This window comes from Hemibagrus wyckioides, linkage group LG28 (genome assembly GCF_019097595.1).
Source record: "Hemibagrus wyckioides isolate EC202008001 linkage group LG28, SWU_Hwy_1.0, whole genome shotgun sequence".
NCBI classification, from domain to species: domain Eukaryota; kingdom Metazoa; phylum Chordata; class Actinopteri; order Siluriformes; family Bagridae; genus Hemibagrus; species Hemibagrus wyckioides.
Genome location: NC_080737.1, coordinates 13,485,566 through 13,503,867, shown reverse-complemented (window position 1 = coordinate 13,503,867; position 18,302 = coordinate 13,485,566). Strand labels below are relative to the sequence as shown.

Genomic DNA, 18,302 nt, shown 5'->3' with positions numbered 1-18,302 from the left:
TGCTGTCATGCTGTCCTGAAAAATGTGTGTGGTGGAATTTTGGAGCATTCTTTCAAAAGCTGAAAGCCTCGAAAGTATTTGCCGAAGGGGGAAATGATTACAGAAATCTAGTTAGTACTCCATGCTTCAGAAGGTTCCCGACAGATAATATTTCAGGACTTCATGAATTTGCTTGCTTGTTTGAAATATGGGAACATCGATAAGGAGCACCATAAATCATATTTAAAAAAAAAAATCGTGCAAATGATCAGTTTCGTCAAATTTGCCTGGGTGTCATCAAAACATACTTTTCGTCTCCATCACTGCTAACGAGTTGCATGTAGTGACAGTGTAAAGGCAACCTGATGAACATGTTAGGAATAAATATGTGGATCAGTTACTAAGAAAGAAACATCTTGCACACAAACCTAGTCTCAGTCTCATATATCTGTAGTGTGTGGCCAACAATTCGGCTATATTTTCACAGTAATAACAGTGTTTGAGCGACAGAGTGGTGCCGCTTCTAGTATACTCCTATGTAATGAAGCTCTGCAGTCTCTGCAGCACCTTTCACCTTAGACTCCAATGTTCCAGTGTGAATTTTAACCATTCTGCAGGATGTTAGCTAAGTTCATAATCTAAACCCTAAGTATAGCCATAATATGGTGTGGCTTTGTGTCTCGCTTGTATTTCTTAGCTAACAGTTGCCTACTTTGCAGCTATTAATAGTCAGTAACACAAAAGTGATTAAATTAACTTCAAGCCCATTGGGCTTCGTCAATTTTAAAACACATACAAGTCTTATTCCAAATGGTTTGATATAAAGTATAAGTTCTTAACAGTTAAATGGCTATAATAATTTTACTAGGAAAGTAAATTGCTAGTACCATGCTTACCATACCATGGATCAACCATAACATTATGAGCAGTGACAGGTGAAGTGAATAACACTGATTATCTCCTCATCATGGCACCTGTTAGTGGGTGGGATATATTAGGCAGCAGGTGAACATTTTGTCCTCAAAGTTGATGTGTTAGAAGCAAGCGTAAGGATTTGAGCGAGTTTGACAAGGGCTAAATTGTGATGGCTAGACGACTGGATCAGAGCGTCTCCAAAACTGCAGCTCTTGTGGGGTGTTCCCGGTCTGCAGTGGTCAGTATCTATCAAAAGTGGAGGAAGGAAGGAACAGTGGTGAACCTGTGATAGGGTCATGGGCGGCCAAGGCTCATTGATGCAGGTGGAGAGTGAAGGCTGGCCTGTGTGATCCAATCCAACAGACGAGCTACTGTTGCTCAAACTGCCGAAGAAGTTAATGCTGGTTCTGATAGAAAGCTGTCTCAGTTTGTTGAAAGTGCATCTCAGTTTGTTTTGAATGTGGCTACATAGCTGCAGACCAGTAAGGGTGCCCATGCTGACCCCTGTGCACCGCTGAAAGCATCAGAACTGGACCACAGAGCAACGGAAGAAGGTGGCCTGGTCTGATGAATCACGTTTTTTTTTTTATATCACGTGGATGGCCGGGTGCGTGTGCGTCGCTTACCTGGGAAACACATGGCTCCAGGATGCACTATGGGAAGAAGTCAAGCTGCCAGAGGCAGTGTCATGCTTTGGGCAATGTTCTGCTGGGAAACCTTGGGTCCTGCCATCCATGTGGATGTTACTTTGACAAGTACCACCTACCTAAGCATTGTTGCAGACCATGTACACTCTTTAATGGAAACAGTATTCCCTGATGGCTGTGGCCTCTTTCAGCAGGATGATGCGCCGTGCCACAAAGCAAAAATGGTTCAGGAATGGTTTGATGAGAACAACAATGATTTTGAGATGTTGACTTGGCCTCCAAATTCACCAGCTCTCAATCCAATCGAGCATCTGTGGGATGTGCTGGACAAACAAGACCTTTCTGTTTAGGAATTCTTAGGTTTTTTCTAGAGAGAGAGAGTTTAAGTCGAACACAGCATTAGTGAGATTAGTTGCTTCAAAAACCTGGAATGGGTCCAGAACTGGAAATTCAAAGAAACGTAGTGGACCGAATACTTAAGAATGTGCATTAGTTTGTAATGGATGATAAGCACACATCTAAACGAACTAAGGATCAAGGCTGGGTTACATTATAAATAAAATCAATACTGATTTTTTTTTATGTCACAGTAGGCTTTTTTGAGTTATCATCAGTATTTTTTTAAACAGTTAGAAACTGGTTAGAATCAAGATATGTACTAAATCTGGAGATTTTCTTAGTGGTCTCTTAAAAAACCTATTTAGAACAGTAAATAAATATACTATTGATAGTGTTTTAATGCAAAATGCAGCATCACTTTTTTGCTGGTTGTGTCATTGAAATGTCTTCACGAAACCTGATGAGATATTTTTGTCTAATCACTGACCAGAACTATAGTACTACTTGTAGAACTTGAGTATTTCTTCTTCGATGCCCCTGGATGACATTGCATTGATTTAGTTATGCAGAAGAGCATGAAGATATATCTGGAAGAAAACAAAACGCCAGCATCCGTAACTGCCTTTATGACAGAAATAATGGAGAACTGCAGTCTTTGGAGAACAAGCCATACAAAGGGACTTTTAATCTACGGCTAGGCTTAATCACCATCTGGGAAACTGTCCAACTTATTGTTTTCTGTTTCTTTTAATACTGAGCCATTGGTAATGCTGTATATTAAAGTTTCTTTAACTAACGTTATTTAAGAAACCTTTCGTCATAAGTAGAGCACAAGAGGTTTTATGCACAGAGAAATTAACCACTAAATCAATTAACATTCACTAAAGTGCATTAAACAAGGTCCGTATTTAATAATCCGGTCCATACTAACCACTATGAGCTCTGAATATTACCACAATGCTGTTAAATTCTTGACTCAGATTTGTCAGATGATGTTGATTAATTTTTTAAAGCATCAAAATGTATGAAGCTATTGGTGGAAAATTGGCAGAATTGATACACTATATAAGGTCTTTGTATACCTGACCATTACACCCATATATGTGTGTGTTGAACATCCCATTAATGATTCGGTCATCCTTAAAAACCTCTACTCTTCTGGGAAGGCTTTCCACTAGATTTTGGAACATGGCTGTGGGTTTTTGTACTCATTCAGACATTAGTGAGATCAGACAGTCAGATGAGGAGGTCTGGGGTGCATTCAACGTTCCAGTTCATCCTAAACGTGTTCAGTGGGGTTGTGGTCAGGGCTCTTTGCCAGACACCTGATTTTCTTCCACTCTAAACTTGGCATACCATGTTTTCATGGAGCTAGCTTTGTGCACTGCCATGCTGGAACATGTTTCTATTCTCAGTTCCAGTGATGAGAAGGGAAATGTTACATCATACAAAGATATTCTAGGGGTATCGAATCTTATCTGCAAAGGGTCGGTGTGGGTGCAGGTTTGCATACTAATCACGCAGGAGCCGCAGCTTTCTTAATGCTATCGGTAGCTTCTTGTAGGTTGGACTGAAAACTTGCACTCATACTGGCCCTACTATGATTAGACACTTGTGTGCTTATAACTTTGTGGTAAAAGTTTGGGAAAGGACCACATGTGGATGTGATGGTCAGGTGTCCAAATAGTTTTGGCCACATAGTGTGTGTATAAAGATAAATGATGGGTTATGGAACAGCATTAGTATTAATATTTGAACAACCGTCAATTAATTTAAGTGTAATTTTATGGTAACGTATTAATGATGATGTTTATGCTTTCTTAATGTCAACTAAAATGTAAAGTGTTACATCGCAGTAATAACTTAACTTCCAATTTCTTTCTTAAAAATGACCGATGGGACAATTTCAGCTCATGAAGATTTTTAATGCTGTCAGGATGAGGGCGTCATTATCAATTTCGCCTCGCAATTAATCAGTTACGCTAACATCCTGTGGGATTATTGCAGTTTCCACAGTAACCTGGCACTGCCACTGTTGCTCCATTCATTATTATGGTACACTGTTCTCAACTCCCAACCTGACTGGGATTGCGTAGTCCGTCGTTGTTGTTTTTTCTGCTGTTGGTGTACAGGTAAGGTACACCAGGGAGTGGACACGCTTTAATGTTTTAGTTGTAGCTGTGTGTGTGTGTGTGCGCATGTGTAATAGTTTCTCTTGTTGTTGTTGTTTTACATGATTATTTTTCATTTATTTCACACGTTTAAAAGCCCACAGTGGTTTGAGAGAGTATTAACCTATTAAGATTGGTATACTGTGTGTGCTTAGTGTAGTATGTGTTTTCTGTGTGAGTGCAGGGAGTATTGGGATGTCTGTGTGTGTGTGTGTGTGTGTGTGTGTGTGTGTGTGTGTTGTGCGGATCCAGAGCCTAGGCTGTGACTCAGGCTGATGAGCTGAAGCTGCTGCAGTGAGGGAGAGAGAAAGTGTGTGTGCATGTGAGCAAGTGAGAGGGAGGGAGAATGTGAGAGAGAGAAAGAGAGAGAGAGAGCGAGAGAGAGAGAGTTACTGCACTAGAACCTCATCACTGAGACCCTCTCCTCCCTCCCTCTCCTCCCTCCCTCCCTCCTTCCTTCTTTCTCCCCCTCTGTTTTCATCTCTTGCTTGCTGCCTGTCTCTCACACACACTCACTCACACACACACACACACACGCTCTCTTTCTCTCCCTCTTCTCATCGTCCTTTTCTGTACTCCTTCCCTCTTCCAGCTGTCCCTCCCTTCGTTCCCTCGCTCCGTGCCGAAGATGACACGTCCAATTTCGAGGAGCCGGAGAGGGCCCCTCGGCGTGCGCATGCTGCCCAGCGAGAGCCCCCGCGCCTGGGCTTTCAGGGACAAGACCTGCCCTTTCTAGGCTGGTTCTTCAGCCGGGCCCTAACTGCACTGGTCAAATCCGAGTGAGTACCCCCACACACACACACACACAGAGCGTTATTTTACATGGAACGTTTTCTATACTACAGTCACAGGTGGTAGACAAGATGGCATGATCGCCACGGTTACTGTCACCAGGCAACGTTGGTGGTGAATGGCAGTCATGCTGTAGCTGTGCAGATGTGGTAGCAGTGGTCTCTCTGTCTCTGTGTGAGTGAATGGGAATCTGGAATGAGAAGTGTGTGAGAGAGAGAGAGACTGAGAATACTGATGCTTTTATCCTGTGCTTGTGGCTTGTTATGTTATTTCTGTAAAAGCAATACGCTGGGAATCCCCATCTGTGTGTGTGTGTGTGTGTGAACTCCTCTTTGCAGATCACTCATTTTTTTCTGTGATCCTGCTTAGCTCCGATCCTCTTGTTTGTAATAGCCATGTGTGCTGCATTGCTGCTCAGTCTGCATGCGCATCTGCATGTACACGTATGAAGCTCCGGATGCGCTCGTGGTTCTGCTCGTGTTTGTGTGTGCATGCTGATTTGCGGTTCTCTTAAATAATCTGCGCTCTACAACTAGTTGGGACCGCGGGAGCAGATCTCAGATCAGCAGCATTCCCAGTGTTTGACTGACAGCATGCCTCCCCCCCCCTCACTTCCCCTCCCCTTACTGCACACTATATGGCTATAAAGCAAGGACATAGAAGAAAAAGAATAAAACAGAAAGGAGATGGAGGTACAATACGGCGGGAAAGAGAGATCAAGTCTGTTGGACACAGATCGAGGGAAGAAATGCATTTCTATGGTAACTAGAGGGAGATTCATGATCAGTAATAGTATGTTTACATGCAAGATAATAATCCATAAATAGATAATAAACAGGCTGAGAATGCAGACCTAAATCTGGGGTTAATTTAGAATAATTCCTTGAATAATTAGTTTAAAAGGAAAATAATGTATATGTAAACTATTACATGCTTAATAGCATAACTTGCATATATTTTGCAGATGTTTGTTTGCTTTGTACTATAAAAAAAAAGCTAAATTAATTTATCATTTAAATATTTATTTCAATATTTATGTTATATATATATACATATCACATTAAATGTTTTTTGAAATGCAGGTTAGAATGAAGTGAAGGGGATCCAGGTAATATTTTTAACATAAACCGAGACTTAATTTTTTTTCCTTTCTTTCATCCTCGCTTTCTTGCATTCTTTCTGTCTTTCAGTCGGTGTTTCATTTGCTGAAAATGATGTCATTTAGGACTTGTTTAGATCACAAACAAGGCTTGGCGAACATGCTGCACCAACATAGCTACTTGTTTGCGATGTGAAATGACTCGTATGATTCTGGTTGTTATGGTAACATTGGCAGGAAATGCTGTTCTTTACATGCGCATACATTTGTCTCTGATTTCCCTCTTTCTTTTACTGCTTTCCTTCTCTCTCTCTCTCTCTCTCTCTCTCTTTCACATCGCACACTAGACTTTGTCTTTACCCTGACAAGATAACTTGAAAAAAAAAGAAAGAGAGAGAAAAACAAAACAGAACACACATTTCCCATTCTTCTCTCTCTCACCCTTCCCTCTCTCCCCCCCCCTTTCAAACCTTCCATCTAGCGTGTCTATGCGCACAGTGAGCGTGCTATACCATAAAAAACCCCATCTCGTATTCATGCACACACCCCTCACACTGGTTTCCCCCTGAATAACACTGGCACATGTTTTTCATTCATCTCACATCCATTCCCATGCTTCCGCCTTTGCCTGTCATACGGTAAATCACACTGCGCTAACGAGTCTCCATCCTTCCAGTCTGATCTGTAGGCAGCAGCACGACCCAAGACGAGGCACGCTGCTCGATTTGCAGTCAGCTCACATCAGATCTGAGCACATCTGCGTTTCCGCCTTATAACGGCCAACGAACGTGCATACAGTACAACCAGAACCACCTCATGCTTTTCTCTCCAGTGCCAGAATATCTCTCTGTTCATCCGCTTGTTTTTCACGTGCTGCATCGACTAATCTCTCTAGTTATAGAAGGTTTTCTTTCCCCAGTTTCTTCCTAATTTATTCAGAGCCTGTCCCCTCGAGCTAGCAGGTAGCACTTTTCAGGCTGACATTGCGATATGCCGAGGTGCCATCACTAATGTTTTTATTCACATAACAATATAAGAAGGAATATAAGAAGAATTCTTTAGTTAGCCCATTAATCTGGAAGTTGAGTCACGCCAACTGGACTTCTTTCTTTTTAGATCGAAACGTTTCATTACTCATCCGAGCAGCTTCTTCTGTCTGAGCGAAGTTGGCAGGATTCCACAAATTCGTGTCCTCCAGGGTCAAGGATCTTCCCATCTATGGATAGGCTCGTTAAGGAGACAATGGAGAAGTTGAGAATAGGGGGAGTCGTTAGGAGTAGGGAGAGTCATTAGGCTGTAACACCCCAGAGAAAGGAGAGTAGGAGAGTCATTGGGGGTAGCAATCAGAAGTATGGAGAGTCACTGGGGGTAGCATTCAGAAGTATGGAAAGTCATTGGGGGTAGCAGTCAGAAGTATAGAGTGTCATTGGGAGTAATGATCAGAAGTATGGAGAGTCACTGGGGGTAGCAATCAGAAGTATGGAGAGTCAATGGGGGTAGTAATCAGAAGTATGGAAAGTCATTGGGGGTAATGATCAGAAGTATGGAGAGTCATTGGGGGTAGTAATCAGAAGTATGGAGAGTCATTGGGGTAGCAATCAGCAGTATGCAAAGTCATTGGGGTAGCAATCAGAAGTATGGAGAGTCATTGGGGGTAATGATGAGAAGTATGGAGAGTCAGTTAGAATTAGCTGGCTAGCATGTGAGGACGTCTCTCTGTATCACCGTCATGTTAACAAGATTTAGCAGGAGAATGTTGGATGTACTGAACAAGTAACATGCTTTGATAGGCTCTCTGGTAGTGTTATTTGTGATCAGGACTGAACTAGCGCTCTGTTTTGACACACATCCCTGTTTCAGCTCCATGAAATATTAGAAAAAACATTGCTGTTAGAGTTAAATGTACTGGTAGCAGGTCCAAACTGCAATGCAATTATCTTTGTTACAATAGTTGAATTACATTTTATACACATTTTGTGTCATATTTCTGCATGGATTAAATTTTTCCTGTATGGCATCATCAGAAATGTGTGATTGTGCTTGCAAGCAGCTCAGATAGAAGATTGGTTTCCTTCCCAGTCCCATGTTGTAGTTGCCCAGAAACTGACAGGGCTTAAAACTGTTAGCTAATATACACTATATTGCCAAAAGCCTTTACATGCACATGAATGTAATATGGAGTCGGCCTGCCCTTTGCAGCTATAACAGCTTCAACTCCTCAGGGAATGCTTTCCAAAAGGTTTAGGAGTGTGTTAATGGGAATTTTTGACCATTCCACTAGAAGCACATTTGTGAGGTCAGGCACTGATGTTGGACGAGAAGGCCTGCCTTGCAGTCTCCACTCTAATTCATCACAAAGGTGTTCTATCAGGTTGAAGTCAGGACTTTGTGCGGTCCAGTCAAGTTCCCCCACACCAAACTCACTTATCCATGTCTTTATGGACCTTGCTTTGTGCACTGGTGTGCAGTCATGTTGGAACAGGAAGGGGTCATCCCCAAACTGTTCCCACAAAGTTGGGAGCATGAAATTGTCCAAAATGTCTTGGTATGAAGCTGAAGCATTAAGAGTTCCTTTCACTGGAACTAAGGGGTCAAGCCCAAACCCCTGAAAAACACCACATGAATTCAATGATTTTAGAGGGGTGTCCCAAAACTTTTGGCAATATAGTGTAGTAGACTCCGGAAAATTTACAGTAGTATTGGGAATCATCGAAAGATTCCAGCTTTTGCAACAGCTGACGATTTAAATGTCTGTTGGAAAAGTGATGTCTGTAGTTTTAAGATCAACAAAAATAAACTGTTGTATCCCCCCTAGTGTGTTTCCTTTAAACCTATTTTTTTTAATCCAAATAGAACCTTCCTAGGTTCAGAGCAGAGCAACAAAACATTTTTTTCTGATGTTTTTCAAAGCGTCTTTCTCTGATGCATTCTATCTTCCCTTGTCTGTGCTTTCCAAACAGATAGAACCTTGAACGTCATCACTCACAAAACATAAACTGAATTTCTACTTTTATACTCCTGTTCATCAGGGCTACATCGCCATGCATGAATTCATCTCCGCTGGTGTTCACAAGCACATGTAGTTACTCTTAGTTACATCTCATGGCATTTTATAGATTTACTTACAGCCCCAACTTCAGTTTTGCAGCATTCTTGACCTTAAGGACTAAATGCTAATGCAAGTAATTGCAGCCAGCGCTAACTCTTAACCAGTCTTAAAAGGTGTTTTTCTGGTGTAATGATGTATTTCTGACCACTTTCTTTTCCTCCTGTAATGCTGTCCTCAATCGGAAATAGTTATGGGCCACGATAGGCTGAAGGCATGTTGCATATGATCTCACAAGTCTAAAGGCTAATTTATTTTTAACTGCATTAATATTGACTAATAGAATTTTATCAGTATCGTTTTTGTTTATTGCAACGTGTTAACAGAGATTAGGAATTTTATTTGTAAATGATATCATTCCATTCTGTTTAGCATCTTTCTATCCTGTCTGCATTTTTACCGGTGCAGTAAGCAGGAGAGTTTTATGACAGCTTTGTGTCGAACCTCATTTTGATCTCGGTTTTGTCAAGACTTCCACATTTCTGCATGTTCTGGAGTCTGAATAGTGAAAAATTCATTCTAGTGTCAGTGTCAGTCAGTGTGTGACAGAAGTCAGTGTCGGAAAGCGTTGTGCACTATTGTATAGAGATGCATTACACCAGCTTCTAAATATAGCTACATACCAGAGAAATATATTTTTTTTTTGGTTTGTTAAAGTCAATGAGGACACAGTAAATCTATATACACCGATCAGGCATAACATTATGAGCACTGTGAATAAGACTGATGATCTCCTCATCATGGCAAGCAAGTGAACATTTTGTCCTCAAAGTTGATGTGTTAGAAGCAGGAAAAATGGACAAGTGTAAGGATTTGAGCGAGTTTGACAAGGACGAAATTGTGATGGCTAGACATCTGGATCAGAGCATCTCCAAAACTGCAGCTCTTGTGGGGTGTTCCCGGTCTGCAGTGGTCAGTATCTATCAAAAGTGGTCCAAGGAAGGAACAGTGGTGAACCGGTGACAGGGTCATGGACGGTCAAGGCTCACTGATACACGTGGGGAGCGAAGGCTGACCCGTGTGATCCGATCCAACAGACAAGCTACTGTTGCTCAAATTGCTGATGAAGTTAATGCTGTTTCTTATTGAAAGGTGTCAGAATACACAGTGCACGACGGGTCAGAGCTGTTCTGGCAGCAAAAGGGCGACCAACACAATATTAGTCATAATGTTATGCCTGATCTGTGTATTCTGGTTGTTAATATATATTTTCTGGCAACCTTGTGTAAAGAAAGCTAATTAGCCTGGATAATACATCTGCTTGTTGTATACTCATGTAGCCACTTCATTGTAGAAATTGGCCCACTTCACTGCAGTTATGTCAGTTACTCTAATTACATAGCTTTTTATGTCAGCTCTGCGTGGATTGAAGTTAAGTTGTCTTTGTCACATATACATTACTGCACAGTGAAATTCTTTCTTCACATATCCCATCCTTGGGGTTGGGGTCAGAGCGCAGGGTCAGCCATGATACAGCGCCCGTGGAGCAGGGTGGATTGAACCCCAATCTTCTGGTCAACGACCCAGAGCCTTAAACATTTGAGCTACCACTGCCCCGGATTAAATTCTTTTCCTGCATGGGAGAATCATCAGAAGTGTGTGAATGTGTGTGCCAGCATCTTCAGAGGGAAGTGTGTTGCCCAGCTCCATATTGTGGTCATCCACTTCTGCAGCATGGAAATTGAAATAGTGACAAAAATGACAGATTTGTTACACTGTTATATTGCACTGTGTTATGTACTACATGACTACTACCAATCATCTGCTTCTTCCGAGAACAGAACATTTGACCATCCTTGATGGAGAGCGCAGAACCAATTATCATCGCCATGTTGTTGGGAAATCCTGACAGTAAGAGCCGATGCTTGGACAGTTGCTCCACTCAGGAACCCAAGGAGGTGCTTCCGCCTCCTCACGTGTTGGGTGAAATCGATTTGACAGAAAGGTTTTGATTTATCCGCCAGCCCTTTATTCATTTATTTATTTATTTATTTTTACAGTGATTAGAAGCTACACGTGACACACAGGCATGATTAGATCATGCGTGAGGACCCTGAAGCTAAATAAAGTGCTGCAGCTGCGTTTTGAACCTTCAGCATAAGAAGCCGTGACGAATTCGGCTTTATCTTCAACTTCAAGTCGGTCAAAGTGGTGGTGGGATGAATTTTCTATGCGTGCTCTCTCTCTCTCGCTTTCTCTCTCCCCCTGTTTCCCTTCCTTTTACCTTTCTTTCCGTCGGAGTAAAAAGTAGACTTCCAACTTGAACAAAATGAATTTTAATCCTCTTATTTTGCGCTCACATCATCCTTCATAAATAATGCGACGAGGGTTGTGAGAACGAAACAGCCCCAGGAAGCGTGATCTCTGTGTTAATTGCTAATCATAAGTCCCACAACAGGATGTTTAATTAATGCATGGCTGCAGCATTGTTAGCGAAAGAAGCGTCTGTAAGTCGCTTTGGATAAGGACATCTGACAAATGCTGTTGATGTAAAATGAAATCATTTCTAATCGCAGTGTTTCCCAATTCCTTTTCGCAACAGGCTGTTTGCTCCTCGGTAATGGTTGGATTCCTCCACGCTCGCTGCCGTCTCTAATTGGCGTTTGAGCTTAGCTGGTCCCTGCTGTAGCCATTTTAGTGACACTTTTTTAATGACCAACTTGTGTGTTTGTGCCTGTGTTGACAGCGCAATAACTGCCATCGTTGCAAGCTAGTTTGTGTTCGAAAACAATGTCTAAGTTTGTAGTTTGAGCTCTAATCTATGTTCAAATCCACAGGGTAAACAAATTGAACACTGGTGTGTTCTCTAAGCCAAGCTGAAAATAGAAGAGACTGTGACTCATTCACTTGTATCTTGCCGAGGAATGTTTGGCTCTTGTTAACAGCCAATCTTATAACAAGTGTGAGACGTGTTAAACCATTGAGACCAAGACTGCCCAGTGTTTGTCTAGCAAGTTTTTCCTTTGGGATGCAGCAAGTGACCTGAATGCAGTGCCATAAAATCATACTGTGTTTAGAGCTATTATACTGTATAATACTGTATATACAGTTTTCTATGTGCAAATCTTTTTTTTTTTTTTTTTTTTTTAACCTAACAGGACGTCTATCTCACCCGAACTCTCTAAACAGCTTCCAGTAATATTACAGTGGTGTGGTTTAGGCAACAGTGCGACTTACTGCAATGAAAAAAAATCAATCACTATGGGAGTCGTTTCAGAAAATCCTTGGAGTGCGATCCATTCTGAATTAATCAAGCCTAAGCCCTATTCCCTACAATACTATAACACAATAGTATATCCTCCAACTCCATCCTTACTACGGCGAAATGGTTTCTTCTGTATGGGTTGAAAACAGAGTTTGTATTTAAATATATTTTCCCCTGAATTATTTTCCAGTTCCATACTGATAAGTTGGTTAAAATAGCACCCGTAAAACACGTTCGATTATATACATCTTCAATTACGTTGGTTTGAAGATCAATGGTGCTCATAAAGGGTCAATAAAGTCACTGTTATAATTCCCTATTTAATCTTCCCAAACGTTAAATGTTACCCTTCCTTCATCCCTTCCCAACTTCCCCCCCCAGTCCAGGCATTGCATCTTGCATTGAAGTGTCCAGTGTAGATTTCACCATTTCAGAATGGACCCTAGCCTTAGTATCACTCCGACCACCTTCATGATAGACAGATGGCGGGTGATGTACGTCGTTCTGCACTGGAAATATTAGTGCCGTCTTTCCAGTGCTGAACTACAGAAGCAAATGTCAGACCAACCTATATTCAAGGATTCCTTTAATCTTAACAGATATTTACCCTCCACAGTTTTGGGATATAACTTTTATAAAGACTCATCATTACAACTGAGATGGGTTAAGGGTTCGGGATGTTACATGAGACCACTTTAATTAAAACTGTAGGTGTGATCTCTCCTTGGGTTCAGTTGGAAGCTGCTGCTTACACATATTTTGTTGAACCAGCAGCACTTGTTATTGCAGAATTCTGAGCACTCAATTGCTTTAGTGAGAGTGCTTTTGTGCTTGTGTAGGTTTGTGCATTAGCTTATTCTAATGGTGTAAATCTTTTGGTAATAGATATGATCATCTGAAGCAAATGAATAGATTACAAAGGTCTTATGGTGTGGGGGTGTTTCTACAGTGTGAATCATGTCTAGAGAGGAGGATGTCCGTGTGTTTGTGTGTTTTTGTGTGTGGGAGGCCCTTTTGCCTGATATAGAGCCAAGGAATGATAATGCGTAGAGTCAGCAGGAAGTATTTCTGAAACTGTGATTCATAGCTGGGGAATGTTAAAGATGCAGGCTTTGCCTCCTGGATAGCCATTCATTCAGCAAATTCTCATTCATTCAGCCATTTCCTGGATTTATTTTCTCTAATTTGGTCACGCAGTTGCCACCCCTTCAGCCAGCTGCCCTCTATCTAATAAAGGCCACCAACTAGGGAGGGTGAAGGCGAACACTTCTTTACTCCAAGACCCATTAAGCATAACACACTGGGAGGAAAGTGCTATCTGTCCTCTTCCGAATACATGACCTGACTAACGTTTACAACCGGTTAGTGTTACTGTGATTGATGGGAAGAGAGATGATTCTGTCCCTCCCACTGACCGTTTTGCTCTCTTTGATGGCCGTGGCACTGTCGGGTTATGAATTTTGATCTGGTTTGCCAAAACTGGAGTGACCTGCGTGAGACCTCTGACCTCAACCTCACTAAACATCCTTGGGATCTGATATTAATACCCGATCTCACTAATGTTCTGGTGGCTGACTGAACACACAGCCTCACATCCTTGAGTACCATGAAAGGCGCTTATAAATAATATGTTGCTTCTGCTGCTGCTGCTGTTGTTGTTGTTTGTTATTTCCTGCTTCAATTTGATACGTGTAGCCTGTAATTATGCTCTGAGACCAAACATCGAGGGTTGATAATCAAATTAATTGTGCTATTTTTTCCCCAATCTCTATAAGGTGAGAAAGGAAGAGAGTTGTTTTTCAAAGACAGAACTGGAAAAAAAAAAAAAACATAAGGATTTCTCTAATTGTAACAGCCAGTGATGAAGATTCACAAAAAAACTGATAAACATTTGGACTGTGTGCTTATTTTTTAGCTACCCACACTCAAACAGGCTTTCACACATCTTTAAGTGCTGCCAGTGCCAATAACACAAAGACTGTCTTGATAGATTGTTGTTGCAGTGTCCCCAAAGGGCAGCACCAGTTGGCATCACTTTGCTGAAATGGTGGACATTGGTGGTCAAGTATCTCCTGCTGTGCCCTAGCAGCCTGGCAGGGACATGACTATGACAATAACACTATTGAACTGTTTCAGCTGAAACTGAACATCTTCCATAATCTTACACCAGTTGGAGGACATTCTGAACCATCTGGACCTCCATGAGTGGGTGGTCACATGGGATAAATATTGCTTAAGCTCACACTTATTAGTCTTTAAATGACACTTTTTTTGTGTGTTGCAAATTTCTGCTAAGTCTGGAGATTGCCGACTCTTGACAGTGCCACAAACATCTATGGCCAGGAGCCATGGGAGCTGTATGCATCTTGGAGGACTTGCATCTTGTGTTGTGCACATTTGTTAACTTACACACTCTGATTGATATATACTGGGGAGAATAACTGGGGGAATAATCAACTTTGGTGAATCCTGATACAGGAATTTATACCATTAACCAATAGTAGATCTGATACACAGTTAGTTGGGAGGTTTGTTGTGTTTTCTTAGTTAATGAGCTTAAATCAACTAGCCTTGCTCAGACTGGTGAGCAGAATAGACTGCCAACAATTATATGTAGTGGAACTTCGGAATATGTATGTGCCAAGTGAAGCCAACCGAAGCGAGTTTACGATTTTTTTACGAATTATTTTCAGTAAGCGAAAGCTGTTTCAAAAGACTCGACCCACGATACCAATGTTGCCTTCGGCATGCGTTCAAAAGCTAGGTGATTTTTCGCATGTTTCTTGTTGACAGATTGGTGGTGTGGGTGGTCTGTTCTATTTTTAGCCCAAGCTTGATGGCACAACTTCCTGTGGGTACACTTGACATGGGTCAGTTCTTTGTATACACTTCATATTGGTGATATTGGTAATATTTTGGGGTGTCTGGAACAGATTATCTGCATTTACATTATTTCTTATGGGAAAATTCACTTCGCAATACAAATTTTCGCCTAAGAACTATATATAGGACATAAAACGATTCTACTCTTGTTTATTATTTCCATTATTTGTTTTAAAACGTTCAACCACAGCTATGACTTCCTTTACTTGTGCATTTGCAAGATGGCTGTCATGCATACCTGGTGTTTGGCAAGGCAAGTTGTGTATGTAAAAATTGACTGTATGCTAGTGGTGCAGGATCACCATAACCTTTGGGGCAGTATGTGAAATAACATACTAAACTATACATATGAGGGAGCCATTGAAAGAAATTAAAGAGATTTGTTATTGTGATGAGCGTCCTGGGTTCGAGTCTCGCTCCCGCTCACTTTCCTCCGGGTGCTCCGGTTTCCTCCCACAGTCCATAGACATGCTTCTAGGCTGATTGCAGTCTCTATTTGCCCGTAGTGTGTGATTGCGTGAGTGAATGAGTATGTGTGTGGCCTGTGATGGGTTGGCACTCCGTCCAGGGTGTATCCTGCCTTGATGCCCGATGACGCCTGAGGCTCCCCGTGACCTGAGCCTATCACAGCCTACCGAAACTCCTAACATCTTAATGAGAGGAAGTTGTTTTAGAAGGTATTCCTGTTTTGGCAGTGGAAGGTGTTTGAGCTTTGGGCTGCCCCCTAATGTATGGATCCTACTTAATCTTCTAGATGTACCAAGGTTATCATCAAGAATTCTACTGTCCTGCTTTGACAACAATAATTTTATAAGGACATGCAAGTGGAAAAACTTCTCAGCTGTACTCAATGTGTTAACTGCACCAGACATAGACGACACCAGACATTCTATCAAACTGTCCTTCTTAAAATCTGCTCATAGCTTTACCATTTCTCCTCCAATTTTCTTTGATTCACCGATAGCACCAAATGAAAGGCACTAGCAGCTGTTCTCACTAACTGGACTGCGTTTAACTGCTGCTATTTGACAAACGTATGATTGGGACTCTCTCTCTCTCTCTCTCTCTCTCTCTCAGTCCATCTCTCACAGCATTAGGCACTAATTGCCTAATGTAAATGATGTTAAGCTGCTTCAAGTTGTCGTACAGTGCCAGTCTACCCAGAGACACAATCTCTCACAGGTACAGAGCAAAGTATAATGGATCTGTTTAACTATGCTCAAAAATATGTGTCTTCATGTATTCGTGTTCAACGAGCCTTGGCTGCTTGCTGCCGTCTGTTGAAGTGGAACTTTGTCTAACTCCGTTTCTGACACATTTTGAAAACCCTTGAGATAATGGCCGTAATGACAAAGCCAGCAAAACTTGCTGTTACTGTCTGGGTTATTTATTCCTCCTTTTATCTCATGTTTCGAAGCACATATGTGTGAAGTGTTCAAAGGTTTTAGGGCTGATAGAGCAGAGCAGATTGCGTGGAGCATTTAAAAATGATGATGCCTCTGCAGTTGAGCGGTGTGTCTGCATCTGCCATCGCTATGGCCAGCGATGGAGGGAGGACCAAACGATTTTTTGATGCAATGAACAGTTCTGCATGATTACATGCAGTGCTTTATTGCTAATAGACTCAAACCTACTAAGGTTGTTATGTCAATTGATGCAGCCTATATACTTCAACAGAGAATTTGTGTGAAACAGACCTTCCAGTAACTCTCTGGCAAGCATGCAGGATTTTGTTGTTTACTCACCACTGGGTGATTAACGTATAGGATTCCTTGAAAAGCTTATTATTTTGCTGTAGAGATTAGGATAATATTTCATTCATACTCATGAACGTTAATATTAACATACGATTTGCAACGTCACTGAGCACTTTATTAGGAGCATAATACTAATATCTTAAAAATATCTGGGCATACAAACCAAGCGGCAGCAGCTCATTATTCGGCTCAGTATTCATGACATCGTGACTGACAGCTTGCCAACAGTAAGCAGCAACCTCAGGCACAGGATATAATATAGCAATCACAGAGTCGAATCAGAGTTAAAATTGTATGTTTAAGAGACCGTACTCACCGAGCGCTTTATTGGGAGCACTGTACAAATAATAAGGAAGGCTCTCCAACAAGCCTCAGTTCTTCATGGTATGGATTGCACAAGTTGGAAACATCCCATTGAGATTCTGCTCCATGTTAACATCATGGATCACTCATTCACACATGGTCAGCAACAATACGTCATTAGACTGTGGTATTTAAGTGATGATTTTCTAGTGTTAAAGGTGTCCCAAAACAAGAGTCACCACCTCTACCAGCCTTGACTGCTGACACAAGGCAGGCTGGACTCTGGATTCTTGCTCCTGGCACCAAATTTCTGACCCCACCATCTGTGCTCCTCAGCAGAAATCAAAAAAATTCATCTGACTTGGCTGTGTTTTTCCCAGTCTTCAACTGTCCAGTTTGGATGAGACTCACTCCCCTCAGCTTTCTGTTCTTGGCTGACAGAAGTGGAACCCGACACGGTTGTAGCCTTTCCGCCTCAAGGTTTAATGTGTTGTGCATTCTGAGATCTCACGATACTGCTCACCACAATTGTACAGAGCGGTTATCTAAGTTACCGTCAGTCAAACCTCTCTGGCCATTCTCCTTTGACCCTTCTCACAACAAGGTGCTTCTATCCATAGAACTGCTGCTCACTGGGTGTTTTTTCTTTATTGTGCCATTCTGAGTAAAAAAAAACAACAAATCTCTGGAGATCAGCAGTACATTGCATTTCTGCCACACGATTGGCTGATTAGATAAATGCATGAACGAGGAGGTGTTCCAAATAAAGTGGTCAGTGTGTGTAATTAATAAATGGACTAATGAAATCCGAAATTTAATAATAGGTATTAAACTGCAACCAGATATGAATAAGGTCTCTCTCTGCGTGTTTGTATCTCTGACTCGGCCCGATGATTGCTATATTATGTCCTTTGCTCGAGGGGGCTGCTCTCTGTTGGCTAGCTGTCAGTCATGAGGTCAAACTATGAATTCTTATGAGCTGCGGCCGCTTGGTTTGTTTGCTTAGATATTTCACTGCGTAATGTTCATCTTTATAACACTTCAGCTGCTATGTATTTTTTCCCTTTCCTGTCTCTCAGGGTTTCATGGTTCGTTCTTTTCCTCTC

General features: G+C 41.6%; 1 protein-coding gene across 4 annotated transcripts in view; it reads left to right on the top strand.

The window, feature by feature from the left end:
- Nucleotides 1–18,302, top strand: part of cita (citron rho-interacting serine/threonine kinase a) — an 89,957-nt gene that overhangs the window by 16,400 nt on the left and 55,255 nt on the right. For all 4 annotated transcript variants that reach the window (XM_058382708.1, XM_058382706.1, XM_058382707.1 and 1 more), the window contains exon 10: nt 4,644–4,830. In XM_058382708.1, coding sequence (XP_058238691.1) covers nt 4,644–4,830 — 187 coding nt within the window. The remainder of the gene's footprint in view (nt 1–4,643; nt 4,831–18,302) is intronic.